General features: G+C 43.9%; 1 protein-coding gene across 3 annotated transcripts in view; it reads left to right on the top strand.

Moving 5' to 3' along the window:
• Positions 1-1,697: 1,697 nt before the first annotated feature.
• Positions 1,698-14,874, top strand: part of LOC135519847 (histone deacetylase 4-like) — a 126,213-nt gene continuing 113,036 nt past the window's right edge. For 2 of the 3 annotated variants that reach the window (XM_064945054.1, XM_064945052.1), the window contains exon 1: positions 1,699-1,918. In XM_064945054.1, coding sequence (XP_064801126.1) covers positions 1,915-1,918 — 4 coding nt within the window. In that variant the 5' untranslated portion in view covers positions 1,699-1,914. Of the gene's footprint in view, positions 1,919-14,874 lie in introns of all 3 variants that reach the window. The other variant, XM_064945053.1, reaches the window with a different exon arrangement.

Below are 14,874 nucleotides of genomic sequence, written 5' to 3'. Positions count from 1 at the left end.
GGGAAATTGACACTATTTCCGTCTAGCCGAGGTGGCTTAACTCCAGAGGGGGAAGTAAAAACATGAGTTTGTGTGCGCATGGAGGTGTGTTTAGGGCGGGGGTTTAAGGAAAAGCAGACAAACTTTCAGGAACTTTGCATCCTGACCTGTCTCCTTATGGGACCATGTGGAATCTGGTGGAAGTAAGGTAGAAAATACAGATGTGTGTTTGTGTGTGAGGAGGGTTCCCCCTCCCCCTGTGTTTTAGTCCAGTGTCAGTGGGAGCAATTAGGTGTTATCAGTGGCATGGCTGTGAAGCTGTGGTAAGAGTTTGACGTCAGGGACGCTAGAGGTCAGAGATCAGGTGCCCTAATCACAGCCGTGTGTGTGTGTAGAGGCAGGGTAAAACAGGGCATCAAGACGGTGATGGGTGGGTGGTCAGAGTATTCAGCCAACTAGAATGTTGCAGAAAGCAATTTAAGGAATAGAGCTGGCATGATTCCCCAGTCTGCGTGACAGACACTCGTGTCGGTCCTTCACAGCACTTTTCTACCCAAAAGTTAGGACCTCGGGGACTTCTACCCGGTTAGACAGGGGAAGAATGTTGTCCAACTATAGGTTTGTGTTTCCTGGAACCATATCCATAAAGCATCTCAGAGCAGGAGTGCTGATCTAGGATCAGTTTTGCCTTTGAAATCATAACAAATAAGATTACATGGACACGGACGACTGAGGAGAGGAGACTGGTAAGCGTAGCAACATCCAACCAGAGGTGGCAATGGCGTTAGCAACAACTGTATTTTGACTGTGAAGAGACGTGCATGAATGGAAAGCCAAACAAGAGGCAGCCCAGTTAAGGGTTTGGCAAGTCTCTCTATTCTCTCCGATCTCTCCACTAGCTAGTCCAGCGAATTAACTCATGACTGCTACAGAGGGATGGAGAGATTGGGGAGATAGGGAGAGAGACATGTAGGAAGACAAATGGAATATATAGAGACAGAGGGTTAGAGGCAAGGGGTAGCTGGAGAAGGGATTTATAGATAGACGGAGAGAGGGAAATGAGGCAATCTAATTGCGGCGTCTCGCAGAGCCACTCGCCACAGTGACTTGCTAATCTGTAAATCTCATGTAGAGCACTTTCCCTGTAGACCAGAGTCCACTGCAGACTGTCTGGACCGTGGCCATAGCAGTCTGGAATCACACCCAACCCATGTGAACTTAATAAGAGAGGGATGGGGAAAGAGGGAGGGACTTGGAGAGCGAGAAGAGGATGAGAGAGCAAAAAAGGAAGGATATAGAGATGGATGACTATGAAAGTGATGATGGAGAAATGGGCAACATATGAAAAGGAGAGCATTGGGATGGAGGGATCCGAGGAGCAAGAGAGACGGAAATGAGGGAGGACAAGAAGACTGACTAATGAGGTAGGAAAAGAGCTAGACTTAAACAGAAGGACAGGGCAAGGGCATGGAGAGAGGGATGAAAGGAGGGTGAAAGAGAAAGATTTTGAGTAGTACGAAAGGAGAAAGTATAAGTAAGAGGTGAAAAGAAGAGAGCAAAAGGAAGGAGGGAGGGCGAGAGATCCCCCCGCCCCTCGTAGGTCCGTCCTTTTTGTGAAAATCAACCTATTCCAGGAATGAGAGAGGGAGAGGAGCGCACAAACACTCAGCATGTCTGAGACTGCCCTCTGATGTCACCAGCAAGAGAGAGAGAGAGCGAGAGAGAGAGGGGAGGGGACAGAGCCGGAGAGTGAACTGTACACAGTGAGTGAGAAAACAGAGAGGTGGAGACTGAGAGCACTGTTCCGGTATCTGCTGTGGACTGAGGCTGTGTTTTACTGAGTGTGTTGTGTCAGCGGTGGAGAGTTGAGCTCTGGTTCAGTGAGGCTGCTCTAGCAGATCTCATTAGCAACGCGCCATCCGGAAAGCACAACCGATGGGTGAGAGGAGCTCTGCGCTGTACAGTGTGTGCCCACACCTGTGTGTCTCTGTGTTTGTGTGCCTGTGTTTTCAAAAGTATGCCGTTTGGGGTTGTGTGTGTGAGTGTGTTGTTATAGCGGAGTATAGTGTTGTTGTGTGTCCATTGCATTTTGTGTGTGTGTGTGTGTGGGTGGACAGGCTGAGTAGACTCATGGTAGGGATGTCTTTTATCCCGTGCTCCGCTCTGCAGCCTTGAGCGCCTCACACTCACTGGAGCAGATACCTACTACTGCCCACTATGTGTCTCTGTCAAGGGGTGTGTGTTAGTGTGTCTGCGTGAAATAGAGAGTTTGTGTGTGTCTCTGTGTGTGTCTCACCGTATGTAGTTCATTGCTCCTTGGTATCTATTTGGCAATATGTGTGTCACATCATCTTGGAATTGTGACCGCATGGACTAGGAAGTGTGTGGTGGATTTAGTCTTGGTGTGTCTCGTGTTTTAAGGAATGCTCCTGTGTGTGTGTGTGTGTGTGTGTGTGTGTCTGTCTGCCTCGATGTTCCACTTCACTGTGTCTGCCCTGCACCACATGGAGAGGAAGAAAGCGAGAGAGCGGAGCCTGGGAGAGAATGAAAGGGAGAGGGCGAGAGAGAGAGGAGCCGAACCAGTGTGTGAAACAACCATATGGAAAGAAACAAAATAGAGAGAGAAAAAAGACAGAGGGAAGGGACGAATAGATGTAGGCAAAGAAGGGGTGAAGGATGATATTGATATTGAACACTGCTCATCCCTTGGCATTGGGATATAACAGTGTCGTCCGATGTTTTAAAAGCCTTATCTATTTTTGTCCTTTCACCTGTGTTGTTTCTTTGCTAGCCCTGTGTGTTTTAGTATGTCCAGTCGACTCATTGCAAACTGTGAAGACAAACAGTTTGTTAGCTGACTGGCAGATGGGCTGGGGTTGAGTGTGTGGTTAGGTTGGGTTTCAGTGTGTGGTTGAGTGACGTTTGGTGGAGTGCAGCGCTATCTGTCAAATAAGTGGCATAAGTACAGTGCTATGTGATATGGTACAATGACAGAGAGCCTTAGGACTGAGCCGGGCGTGTTTGACTGTGGATTTATCCACTGTGTGTGTGTAATCTCTGTAAGAGAGAGACAGATTGCTGTGTTTACATACCGTACATAAGATGGATAGAGGTAGAGTTGGGCAGCAGAGGGAGGATAAGAAAAGTCAGAGGGGCGTAGAGAAGGGAGATGGCTTGAGAGAGGACTGAGAGGTGGGAGAGACCGAGAGAGTGAGAGAGAAAGAAGACAAGGACAAATATAACATGTATGCATACAAAGGACGACTCTCAGCCCCCTACCCCTTTTCCAACCACGTGCCACACCCCGTCATTGGCTCTGTGATACCATGTCAGGGGATTCCACACATGTTTGATCCCTAATCCCTACTGTGGCTGGATACCAGACCAATAGCTGCTATAGTTTACCCTGATCTATAAATAAATCAGACTCTTCCATGATCTTTCTCATGATCCGAGAGGCCACTTGGAATAGGCACAGCTTGCCCTCTGTACTAGACCCTGCTGATCTAAGGTCAGTTTTTTGTCACTGTTTCTTAACATAATCTCCTAGCCTAGTCTGATGTGATTCTTTCCTCTGTAGTACACCCTAAAGGACTTGCATGCACACATACAGTGCCTTCGGAAATTATTCAGACAAACTTACTTTTTCCACATTTTGTTACGTTACAGCCTTATTCTCAAATGTATGAAAGCAATTTTCCCCCTCATCAATCTCCCCCAAATTTATCACCATAATAAAGCAAAAACAGGTTTTTAGAAATGGTGAAAAAATATATATAAAACAATTCATGGAAATATCCCGTTTACATAAGTATTCAGATCCTTTACTCAGTACTTTGTTGAACCACCTTTGGCAGCAATTACAGCCTCAAGTTTTCTTGGGTATGACGCTACAAGCTTGGCACATCAGTATTTGGGATGTTTCTCCTATTCTTCTCTGCAGATTCTCTAAAGCTCTTTCAGGTTGCATGGGGAGTGTCGCTGCACAGCTATTTTCAATTCTCCCCAGAGATGTCGATCGGGTTCAAGTCCGGCCTCTGGCTGAGCCACTCAAAGATATTCAGAGACTTGTCCCGAAGCCACTCCTGCATTGTCTTGGCTGTGTGCTTAAGGTTGTTGTCCTGTTGGAAGGTGTACGTTCGCCCCAGTCTGAGGTCCTGAGCACTCTGGAGCAGGTTTTGATCAAGGATCTCTCTACTTTGCTCCTTTCATCTTTTGCTCGATCCTGACTAGTCTCCCAGTCCCTGCCGCTGAAAAACATCCCCACAGCATGATGCTACATCCACCATGCTTCTGTGTTCTTGGGGACCTTCAATGCTTCAGACATTTTTTGTACCCTTCCCCAGATCTGTGCCTCGACTAAATCCTGTCTCTGAGCTCTACTGACAATTCATTCGACCTCATGGCTTGGTTTTTGCTCTGACATGCACTGTCAACTGTGGGACCTTATGTAGACAGGTTTGTGCCTTTTCCAAATCATGTCCAATCAATTGAATTGACCACAGGTGGACTCCAAATTGTAGGAACATCTCAAGGATGATCAATGGAAACGGGATGCACCTGAGCTCAATTTCAAGTCTCATAGCAAACATTCTGAATGTAAATAATGTACTTATAAAAACCTGTTTTGTTTTCTGATTATAGTGTATTGTGTGTAGATTGATGAGGAAAACATTTAATTTAATCAACATTAGAATAAGGCTGTAATGTAACAAAATGTGGAACAAGTCAAGGGGTCTGACTACTTTCCCAAAGGCACAGCACACACACCTAGGCTAATGTTTTCTATTATCTTTCTGCTTTATTATTTTCCCCAAACCCTACCATCCCTCCCCTAATTGGAATAAACTAATGGACAACAATACCAATTATTCTACTTTCAGGTTGTACATGCTATGTACACTATATATTCAAAAGTATCTGGTCACCCTTTCAAATGAGTGAATTTGGCTATTTTAGCACATCCGTTGCTAGCAGGGATATAAAATGGAGCACACGGCCATGCAAATCTCCATACACAAACATTGGCAGTATGCATCGTCAAGTCAATTTGTCAAATTTCTCCCCTGCTAGAGCTGCCCCAATCAGCTGTAAGTGCTGTTGTTGTGAAGTGGAAACCGCATCTACAAGACCATGGTGCTTGCCTACGGAGCTGTGAAACGGCTACCTCCAGGCTCTGATCAGGCCCTACACCCAAACAAGGGCACTGCTGCCTGCCGCCTCCCTACCACTGAATCAAAACTGTTCGCTGCTCTGGCCCCCCAATGGTGGAACAAACTGTAACCTGAAACCCCACCTCTTTAAGGAATACCTAGGATAGGATAAAGTAATCCTTCTCACCCCCTTAAATGATTTAGATGCACTATTGTAAAGTGGCTGTTCCACTGGATGTCATGCTGTTGTTGTGAAGTGGAAACATCTAAGAGCAACAACGGCTCAGTCACAAAGTGGTAGGCCACACAAGCTCACAGAACTGCCTCGTAAAAATCGTCTGTCCTTTGTTGCAACTACCGAGTTCCAAACTGCCTCTGGAAGCAACGTCAGCACAATAACTGTTCGTTGGTAGCTTCATGAAATGGGTTTCCATGGCCAAGCATACGCACACAAGCCTAAGATCACCATGCTCAATGCCAAGCATCGGCTGGAGGGGTGGTAAACTCACCGCCATTGGAATCTGGAGCAGTGGTAACAACGTTCTCTGGAGTGATGAATCGCGTTTCACCATCTGGCAGCCAAAGGACCAATCTGGGTTTGGCGGATGCATAGTGTGAACTGTCATGTTTGGTGGAGGATGAAAAGTGGTCTGGGGCTGTTTTTCATGGTTCGGGCTAAGCTCCTTAGTTCCAGTGAAGGGGAATATTAACACTACAGCATACAATGACATTCTAGATGATTCTGTGCTTCCAACTTTGTGGAAACAGTTTGGGGAATGCCCTTTCCTGTTTCAGCATGACAATGCTCCTGTGCACAAAGTGAGGTCCATACAGAAATGAACTTGACTTGCCTGCACAGAGCCCTGACCTCAACCCCATCGAACATCTTTGGGATGAATTGGAACGCCAACTGTGAGCCAAGCCTAATCTCCCAACATCAAAGCCTGACCTCACTAATGCTCTTGTGGATGAAAAGAAGAAGGTCCCTGCAGCAAACATCTAGTGAAAAGCCTTCCCAGAAGAGTGGAGGCTGTTATAGCAGCAAAAGGGGGACCAACTCCATATTAAGGAATGAGATGTTCGACGAACATTTGGTCGTGTAATGTACATTCAGCTACTCTCCACTCTTCCCATCTATCTCTGAAGACTATCCAGTTTTGTTTTCTAGCTGCCATATATTTTTAGAAATGCATTGGCCTTAGAAATGCATTTGCCTCTTCCTCTATGGTTTACACACACACCAAGACATAAGTCGGGTTAGGACATCTACTTTGTGCATGACACAAGTAGTTTTTCCAACAATTGTTTACAGACAGATTATTTCACTTATAAATCACTGTATCACAATTCCAGTGGGTCAGAAGTTTACATACACTAAGTTGACTGTGCCTTTAAACAGCTTGGAAAAGTCCATAAAATATGTCATGGCTTTAGAAGCTTTTGATAGGCTAATTGACATAATTTGAGTCAATAGGAGGTGTACCTGTGGATGTATTTCAAGGCCTACCTTCAAACTCAGTGCCTCTTTGCTTGACATCATGGGTAAATCAAAATAAATCAGCCACGATCTCAGAAAGACATTTTGTAGACCTCCACAAGTCTGGTTCATCCTTGGGAGCAATTTCCAAATTCCTGAAGTTAACACATTCATCTGTACAAACAATAGTATGCAAGAATAAACACATTGGACCACGCAGCTGTCATATCGCTCAGGATGGAGACGCGTTCTGTCTCCTAGACATTGAACGTACTTTGATGCGAAAATTGCGACTCAATCCCAGAACAACAGCAAAGGACCTTGTGAAGATGCTGGAGGAAACAGATACAAAAGTATCTATATCCACAGTTAAAACGAGTCTTATGTCGACATAACCTGAAAGGCCACTCAGAAAGGAAGAAGCCAATGCTCCAAAACCGCCATTAAAAAGCCAGACTACGGTTTGCAACTGCACATGGGGACAAAGATTGTACTTTTTGGAGAAATGTCCTCAGGTCTGATGAAACAAAAATAGATCTATTTAGCAATAATGACCATTGTTATGTTTGTAGGAAAAGGGGGAAGCTTGCAAGCCGAAGAACACCATCCCAACCGTGAAGCATGGGGGTGACAGCATCATGTTGTGGGGGTGCTTTTCTGCAGGAGGGACTGGTTCACTTCACAAACTAGATGGCATAAGGTAGGAAAGTAAAATTATGTGGATATATTGAAGCAACATCTCAAGACATGAGTCAGGAAGTTAAAGCTTGATTACAAATGGGTCTTCATAATGAACATTGACCCCAAGCATGCTTCCAAAGTTGTGGCAAAATGGCTTAAAGACAACAAAGTCAATGGCCATCACAAAGCCCTGACCTCAATTCTATAGAACATTTGTGGGCATAACTGAGAAAGCGTGTGCAAGCAAGGAGGCCTAGAAACCTGACTCAGTTACAACAGCTCTGTCAGGAAGAATTGGCCAAAATTCACCCAAGACCGTGTTGCTTTTAAACTCAGGTTTTCACAATTTCCTGTTTTTCTATGTTTCATGTTGTTAGTCTGTATGTCCCACTCATAAATGTCCACCCTGTTAGGCTAAATTATAGACAAAATTAGCCACATTTCCAAATGTTAAAATATGTTTGAGAGAGAAGTTAAAATCCTGTTCAAGTGTTCGCCATTATGCTAGCTCATTCTTGTTCACTCACAGAGCTATGGCTATGGCACAGTTGGACTGCATAATCCTAACAGGTTGTAAAACACACACAAAAAAGGTATGTGCCTGAGCTTGACCAATATCTTTTTCTGAAAGTCAAACATGTCCTTGTTCTTACAGAATAAAAACATGTTAAAGCACAATGCGCTTTAGGGTTCAACTGTTCAAGGGTTCAACTGTTCAATTTAACTGTTCAACCTTGTGTTTTGAAGTTTTCTGTCATTAAATGTAGACTCTTATATTATCAATTCAATTATCTGTGTAATTAAACAAATAATGGAATAGTAATTAGCTAGGAAGTCGGGGCACCACGGGAAAATGTTATTTCCTGAATATAACTCTTCAAATATTTTATTATCTTATCGAATACTATTAAATCAAATCAAATAATTTTATTTGTCACATATACATGGTTAGCAGATGTTAATGCGAGTGTAGCGAAATGCTTGTGCTTCTAGTTCCAACAATGCAGTAATAACCAACAAGTAATCTAACTAACAATTCCCAAACTACTGTCTTATACACACAAGTGTAGGGGGATAAAGAATATGTACATAAAGATATATGAATGAGTGATGATACAGAGCGGCATAGGCAAGATACAGTAGATGGTATCGAGTACAGTATATACATATGAGATGAGTATGTAAACAAAGTGGCATAGTTAAAGTAGCTAGTGATACATGTATTACATAAAGATGCAGTAGATGATATAGAGTACAGTATATACGTATACATATGAGATGAATAATGTAGGGTATTTAAACATTATATTAGGTAGCATTGTTTAAAGTGGCTAGTGATATATTTTACATAATGTCCCATCAATTCCCATTATTAAAGTGGCTGGAGTTGAGTCAGTGTGTTGGCAGCAGCCACTCAATGTTGGTGGTGGCTGTTTAACAGTCTGATGGCCTTGAGATAGAAGCTGTTTTTCAGTCTCTCGGTCCCAGCTTTGATGCACCTGTACTGACCTCGCCTTCTGGATGATAGCGGGGTGAACAGGCAGTGGCTTGGGTGGTTGTTGTCCTTGATGATCTTTATGGCCTTCCTGTAACATCGGGTGGTGTAGGTGTCCTGGAGGGCAGGTAGTTTGCCCCCGGTGATGCGTTGTGCAGACCTCACTACCCTCTGGAGAGCCTTACGGTTGTGGGCGGAGCAGTTGCCGTACCAGGCGGTGATACAGCCCGCCAGGATGCTCTCGATTGTGCATCTGTAGAAGTTTGTGAGTGCTTTTGGAGACAAGCCGAATTTCTTCAGCCTCCTGAGGTTGAAGAGGCGCTGCTGCGCCTTCTTCACGATGCTGTCTGTGTGGGTGGACCAATTCAGTTTGTCTGTGATGTGTATGCCGAGGAACTTAAGACTTACTACCCTCTCCACTCCTGTTCCATCGATGTGGATAGGGGGGTGTTCCCTCTGCTGTTTCCTGAAGTCCACAATCATCTCCTTAGTTTTGTTGACGTTGAGTGTGAGGTTATTTTCCTGACACCATACTCCGAGGGCCCTCACTTCCTCCCTATAGGCCGTCTTGTCGTTGTTGGTAATCAAGCCTACCACTGTTGTGTCGTCCGCAAACTTGATGATTGAGTTGGAGGCGTGCATGGCCACGCAGTAGTGGGTGAACAGGGAGTACAGGAGAGGGCTCAGAACGCACCCTTGTGGGGCCCCAGTGTTGAGGATCAGCGGGGTGGAGATGTTGTTGCCTACCCTCACCATCTGGGGGCGGCCCGTCAGGAAGTCCAGTACCTAGTTGCACAGGCCAGGGTCTCGAGCTTGATGACGAGCTTGGAGGGTATTATGGTGTTAAATGCCGAGCTGTAGTCGATGAACAGCATTCTCACATAGGTATTCCTCTTGCCCAGATGGGTTAGGGCAGTGTGCAGTGTGGTTGAGATTGCATCGTCTGTGGACCTATTTGGGCGGTAAGCAGTGGGTGGGTCTAGGGCAGAGGTGGGCAAACTTTTTGACTCGCGGGCCACAATGGGTTCTAAAATTTGACAGAGGGGCCGGGCCAGGAGCATTTGGAGGGAGTGTTTGGGCCGGATATACTAAAGCATTAAATGTAGTGTGTGCAAACCTCATAGCACAGTAAGAACACTACAACCCAATTTATTAACTGTCTTTCAAATGTGAAAAATAGCCCTTATCAGTTAATAAATTTGTCTCAAGGAATATGCAAGATATGGCATTTACATACTATTTCGGAGATACTGGGAGGAGGAAATGTAAATAGATTAAAATAACATACGCACTGTGATTTATCAAGATTGCGTCTGTTTTTAATAAGTTTCAATCGAAGGTGCAAAGTTAAAGAAATCAACATTTATTGAAAAATGGAATCACTTTCAACATTCAAAACATATTATTACACAACGAAATACTCAAGCTCAATAATATCTACTTGTGTTAAACTCCGCAAAATCATGGATGGATTGTCCTGACCGCGCGCTCTACAAACTCGCCACGGACGCCCTCGCCTTCACGCGCAAACAGTACACGTGTATCGTTGCCAAGCACACAGACATAGGCTGTATTAAATATCAGCTGAAAATTTAAATTTAAATTAAGAGCGATGTGCGGCGTGTTAATTAAGCTACTGTACCGCTGCTGTGCGTAAATGCGCATTGCTCTTAATTAAAAGATGCACTTCCAAACTTTCCATATGCATTTTTTCATAACACAGCAAAAAAACTCACCATTTCAGTGGGAACAGTGTTGTTGGTCTCCCTTTTTTGCCAGTGCATCAAAGTCTGGAGTTAGTTTTGTTGTGGCAATTCTCAGGACAGATCTGAGGTGTTGGTCAGTTAACTTGGATCTGTGATGGGCTTTGTTGATTTTCATGACGCTAAACGTCTGCTCACACACGTAGGTCGAGCCAAACAACACCAGCATCTTCGGAGGTTTGGAAACGCGGTCTCGTTAAGTGAAGCGTAAAAGTCATTCAGTTTAAGAGACTTGAACTTCTCCTTTGAGACGGAGTCAGACTGAAGATCGATCAGTTCCAATTGCAGCTCCTGCGGTGCTGATTCGGGGTCTTGTGACAGGGGACAGGACACCAGTTGAAGTGACTTGTCAATTTTTTCAAAATCACAGAACCGACGGCAAAATTCTCTGTGCAGATCGTCCAGTGATTTGCAGTATTTCTTCGCATTTCGGGCGGCCTCTTTCTGCACGGCTAGTGTGGGGAAATGTGCAAAGATTTGTTTGACATTTGCCTGGAGAATAAAACCAGCTTGGATTTGAAGGCTCTCACATTTGTGTACATGTCGTGCGCAAACCGATCTTTCCACTGTAGCTTCACGTTCAGCTCATTCATGTGTGAAAATATGTCCACAGCAAACGCAAAGTCACAAAGCCAGTTTGTGTCGCTCAGCTCGGGGAATTCTTCGGATTTCCCCATTAAATTAAAAAATGAGCGAATCTCGTCTTTGAGCTCCCAGACTCGTTGAAACACTTTCCCCAAACTTAACCAGCGGACGTGAGAGTGGTAAAGTAGGTCCTGGTGATCCGCATTAGTTTCTTCCAGGAACATAATGAACTGACGATGATTAAGTCCCCTTGCTCGTATGAAGTTAACAAGTTTTACAACTGGATCCACGACGTGATTAAGCTGCAATACAGACTTACACAGAGACTCCTGATGAATGATGCAGTGAAGTAAAATAACATCCTGGTCAGTGTTTTCTTCTTTCACTTTATCCTGGATTCATTTCAGCAGCCCGATGTTTTTTCCAGTTAAATTTGGCGATCCATCCGTGGTGACATTGGCAAGTTTATTCCAAGGTAGCTTCATTCTCTCGATGACAGCAGACACCTGTTCATATAAGTCCTCTCCTCGCGTTTTCCCTTTCAGTGATTCCATGCTCAAAAGCTCCTCCGTTATCTCAAAACTGTCGTTAATCCCTCGGATAAAAATTAGGAGCTGAGCAGTGTCTTTTATGTCGTTACTTTCATCCAGTGCTAGTGAATATAACTTAAAGGACTCCGCCTTTTTGTTTAACTCGCTGACTATATCTTCGTCAATCAGTTCCACGCGGCGAGTCACTGTCCTGCGTGCTAAACTGATTTTTTTCAAACTTGGCTTTGCTCTCCGGACACAAGAGACCTCCTGTCTCTACCATGCACTCTTTCAAAAACTCGCCTTCGGAGAAAGGCTTGCTAGCCTTTGCTAATTTGAATGCCAGCAAATAACTTGCCTTGGTACTTGACTTTTGAATTGCAGTTTGTCGGTGAAAAAGTTCTGTTGACTCTGTAAATTAGCTGCCAACCTCTGAGCAGTAGCCGCCCGTTCTTGTGTTGACTGCTTGCTAGCATAGTTTGCATGCTTCGTGGCAAAGTGACGGCTGATATTGTACTCTTTGAAAACCGCAACAGCTTCTTGGCATATCAGACATACAGCCGTTGATCGGACTTCAGTGAAGAAGTATTTTGTTGTCCACTCCTTATTAAACACTCGGCATTCGCTGTCCACTTTCCTTCTCTTTGGTCCGCTCATTTTCACAGAAGGGCTTAATGGTGACGTGAAATGAAGTGAAAATTAAAGTGAAATAAAGAGAAATACGCGCCACTCCAACAACGGTCAATGTGTTTTGAGTGCGCCATCTATTGGGGAAACGTGGGCATTGCAGGGAAAGGGGAAAAAAGGAGGTTTTTACTATAATTTGGACAAGTTCGGCGGGCCGGATTAAAAAGCCTAACGGGCCGTATGTGGCCCGCGGGCCGTAGTTTGCCCATGTCTGGTCTAGGGTGTCAGATAGGGTGGAGGTGATATGGTCCTTGACTAGTCTCTCAAAGCACTTCATGATGACGTAAGTGAGTGCTATGGGGCGGTAGTCGTTTAGCTCAGTTACCTTAGCTTTCTTGGGAACAGGAACAATGGTGGCCCTCTTGAAGCATGTGGGAACAGCAGACTGGGATAGGGATTGATTGAATATGTCCGTAGACACACCAGCCAGCTGGTCTGCGCATGCTCTGCGCATTACAGTCTACTATTAATGTATTATTACCTCATCAGTCTCAGTCCTGAATGTAACAAACCCTTGGATATCTGCCACGAACCATAGCATCATAAATCATGAATCAGCGATATTCAAATTGGCTCAATTATTTATTTACTAACTAACTAATCAATGACATAATTATATAAACACACACACAATGGTTATACCTTGGTTACTGACATTATACACTGAAAAGTCCCTGGTGGGCTAAGCAGATATGACGGCTTGATAGACAAACGGAAGGGGTGGGGCCAGCTCAAGAGCGGGAAACTGAGTGGACCCCCGTACATACAGTCGATAGCTACCCCCATGGAAATGCTAATACTTTGAACATGAACAACCGCTCACTCGAAAATAAATTGCAATTTACATATTAACGAGTGTATGCCTTTGGTTGTCCCTCCCTGCAATCGCCAGTCCGTCTGCTTGATAGATTGTCGACAGAATGTCTGTGGTTTGTCCACCAGTGATCTAAGTCTTTCGTTGTTGTAGCTTGTTATAATGGATACATCAGGTTGCATTTACCAGACTAAAGTACTTAAACAGCTGCAGCCTGAAAAATTGTTCTTTAGTTTATAGATTTCTTAGCCATTTCAATGCGGGAATGATCTTCACATTCCCTGGTCTTGTCCATGGGACGACTTGCCAACCATTTCAACATGTACTGACCACTTCCATGTTTTCTGGTCTTGTCCTTTGGTAAAGTTGCCAACCATTTGAACATGTACCAACCGCTTCCGTGTTTTCTGGTCTAATGTAAATTTAGTTGGGAAGTGGGTTTTATGCTTTAGTAGAAAAGGGGACGTTCCGTGACGCCGTGTAATGTCTATGCTCACGGGGGCGTGGCCACTGACTGATCATAAGTTACTATACATTTACATTTAACTATGAAGAACAATTATCATTTAGAGGACTAAGATCACATTGTTATCTTTCCAAAAGTATTCTTATGCTTAATCATTTATTTTTAATAACATTCAGATGCAAACCCCATAATTGAGAAGTGTATGCAAACAAATAAACAGTAATGTGTGTCTCCTGTCCTTCATGAGGTCACCAAATGAAACAAACTTGACATGACTGTTCCTTAAGTGTTCACGGACCACTCCAACTGCTTGGAGTACAGAAATACTGTTCATTTATTCAACCTTTTGATGTCCAAATGTCTCTCTGTGTTCCACAGTCAAATTCCAATCTCAAATACTAGAGCCCAGAAGCAGAGTATTTTATGACCTCCATAAAGCAGCCCCCTCCACCTCTGCGGGAGAGAGAGGGTGCTGTGGAGCAGACCCACTGTAACCTGATCCTTCGGATCTTCACAGGAGAGTTATGACACTTGTTAGCTAGAAAATAGATCCAAGTTGGCTCACCTTGAAATATAAAGATTAGCTGGCTAATCACTAGCATGTGGGCTTGAGAGATTGTTGATAAGACCCGTGTTCATTGTAGTCATTATTAGTAAATGTGCATTATGCATGGTTCTAGTTAAATTTGTAACAAAAAAAGGGCATGTTCATAGACAGACATGATAGGCAGATTAGTGATTATTGCAAAAAAAAGCAGGTTAACCTCTCTGAACCACCCATCCCGGATCCAGTATAATTTTCATCAGCAACGCTGAATAGCATAGCACCACAGTCAAATAATATTACTAGAAAATATTCATATTCATGAAATCACAAGTGCAATATTGCAAAACACAGCTTAGCCTTTTGTTAATCCACCTGTCGTCTCACGATGATGCGTTACAGCTAAAACAATTCAAGCGTTTGTATAAGGTTATCGATCGCTCGACAAAACAATAAGTACACTTAGCATCAGGTAACTTGGTCACGAAAATCAGAAAAGCAATCAATTTCATAGTTTACCTTTGATGATCTTCAGATGTTTTCACTCACGAGACTCCCAGTTAGACAACAAATGTTCCTTTTCTTCCATAAAGATATTTTTTTATATCCAAATACCTCCGTAAGTTTGGTGCGTTATGCCCAGGAATCCACCAGAAAGAGTGGTCACGACAACGCAGACAAAAATTCCAAATTATATCCA

This window comes from Oncorhynchus masou, chromosome 29 (assembly GCF_036934945.1).
Source record: "Oncorhynchus masou masou isolate Uvic2021 chromosome 29, UVic_Omas_1.1, whole genome shotgun sequence".
NCBI classification, from domain to species: domain Eukaryota; kingdom Metazoa; phylum Chordata; class Actinopteri; order Salmoniformes; family Salmonidae; genus Oncorhynchus; species Oncorhynchus masou.
The sequence above is the reverse complement of the archived record's forward strand: the minus strand, read 5'-3'. Positions and strand labels throughout refer to the sequence as shown.